Source organism: Bipolaris zeicola, assembly GCF_000523435.1.
Source record: "Bipolaris zeicola 26-R-13 unplaced genomic scaffold scaffold_771, whole genome shotgun sequence".
NCBI classification, from domain to species: Eukaryota; Fungi; Ascomycota; class Dothideomycetes; order Pleosporales; family Pleosporaceae; genus Bipolaris; species Bipolaris zeicola.
In genome coordinates, this window is record NW_006912820.1 from 1 (window position 1) to 1,295 (window position 1,295).

Here is a 1,295-nt window from a genome sequence, read left to right on the forward strand (position 1 = left end):
TGTCTATTTGAATCAAGGCTCGTTTGATGTCCCACGCACTCCCATATGCCTCTGAGTGACACTACCGCCGATACTGATCCGAGTAGTCTTGCCTGTGCCGTTACACTGTAGACGCTGCGGGGAGACTGGGCATAACATGAGCATATACAAGCAAGCTGGAGGGATGTGTTTTAAATAGGATAGCCTTCTACAATTTGTATCTACTATAGTATTTGCGTTATAATAGTCTATAAGACGTGATTTTTAGTAGAATCTTGGCATTCCAGGACGCTCGCTATGCCTGGACACTCGATATACTTTGACACTATACCCTATGACTAACAATAGGCCCTTTCAGGAGCGAAGGACGCTAGACCTAACAGGATGTATATGCCAACGACTTCATGTCTATCAGCACTAACACCTTAATAAAACTCGCCTTAATTATACGTGTTTTAAGAGATGTATGACATACAATATTAGTAACCAATATAGAGAAAAGCATTAGGCAGCTAGCTTAGCAGTCATAGAAGCAGACACCAGCAGAAGCACAGCCGCCGTTTGAAGGACATCCGTTGTTGTTGGAACATGTAATAGGAGTGTTGTAAAGACATCTGTTCCGTCCAGATAATTGTGGGCTGTTGAAAATTTCGTTGGCAGACTCAGGGACTGGTAAGGCTGTTGCTATTGCGAGGCTAAGAAGCACAGAGAAAATGCGAAGGATTTGCATAACTGCTGGGTTTTCGAGATATAGTATTAAAAAGAATGAATTCGTCTGTTGGAGAACAACGTCTAAGCTAGGGGTAGACAGAGCATTTATATATCTGTTCCGCACCTCCGTGGAATTATCTGTACCGATTTAGTAACGTCCGTCACGGAGGGATGGACGCTGGGTAGTCATGGCGCTGGCTAAGGCGGTCAGCGCGCGTACACTGATTGGCTGCATGTTCATTGCTGACCTATCTAATATCCGTCACGGAGGGATAGACGTCAGCAGCAGAGTAGCACTAACTATAAAGAAAACTCTAACTAACTATAAGCCGGAGGAGGGCCGATACGGGGATAGGGTTGTTATATTGTATCTTAGTGTAGCGACGGCATCAGCATCTTTAGGCAGCGTAAACGGCGATAGCGGCTAAGGTCACGTTGCAACAGTATCTGCTGCGGGCATGTGCCATAGCTATTCTTAGTAGCTAACTAATATAGGCATAGTGTCAAATTTATTACGATAGTATACAGCGACATTTAAGCACGCTACTGCAAGCTAGCTGCATGCCAAGTGCTACTAATAGCGCACGTCCTAGGGGACGCGTTTT

General features: G+C 44.9%; 2 protein-coding genes across 2 annotated transcripts; one reads left to right on the forward strand and one right to left on the reverse strand.

The window, feature by feature from the left end:
- Nucleotides 1-496: 496 nt before the first annotated feature.
- COCCADRAFT_113835 (uncharacterized protein) lies at nt 497-709 on the reverse strand (the record flags this gene model as incomplete). Its single annotated transcript, XM_007720881.1, has 1 exon — nt 497-709. The coding sequence occupies one exon, from the start codon at nt 707-709 to the stop codon at nt 497-499; it is 213 nt and encodes a 70-aa protein (XP_007719071.1).
- Nucleotides 710-878: 169 nt separating this feature from the next.
- On the forward strand, nt 879-1,118 carry COCCADRAFT_10607 (uncharacterized protein; the record flags this gene model as incomplete). Its single annotated transcript, XM_007720882.1, has 2 exons — nt 879-968; nt 1,020-1,118. The coding sequence occupies 2 exons, from the start codon at nt 879-881 to the stop codon at nt 1,116-1,118; spliced, it is 189 nt and encodes a 62-aa protein (XP_007719072.1).
- Between the last annotated feature and the right edge of the window lie 177 nt (nt 1,119-1,295).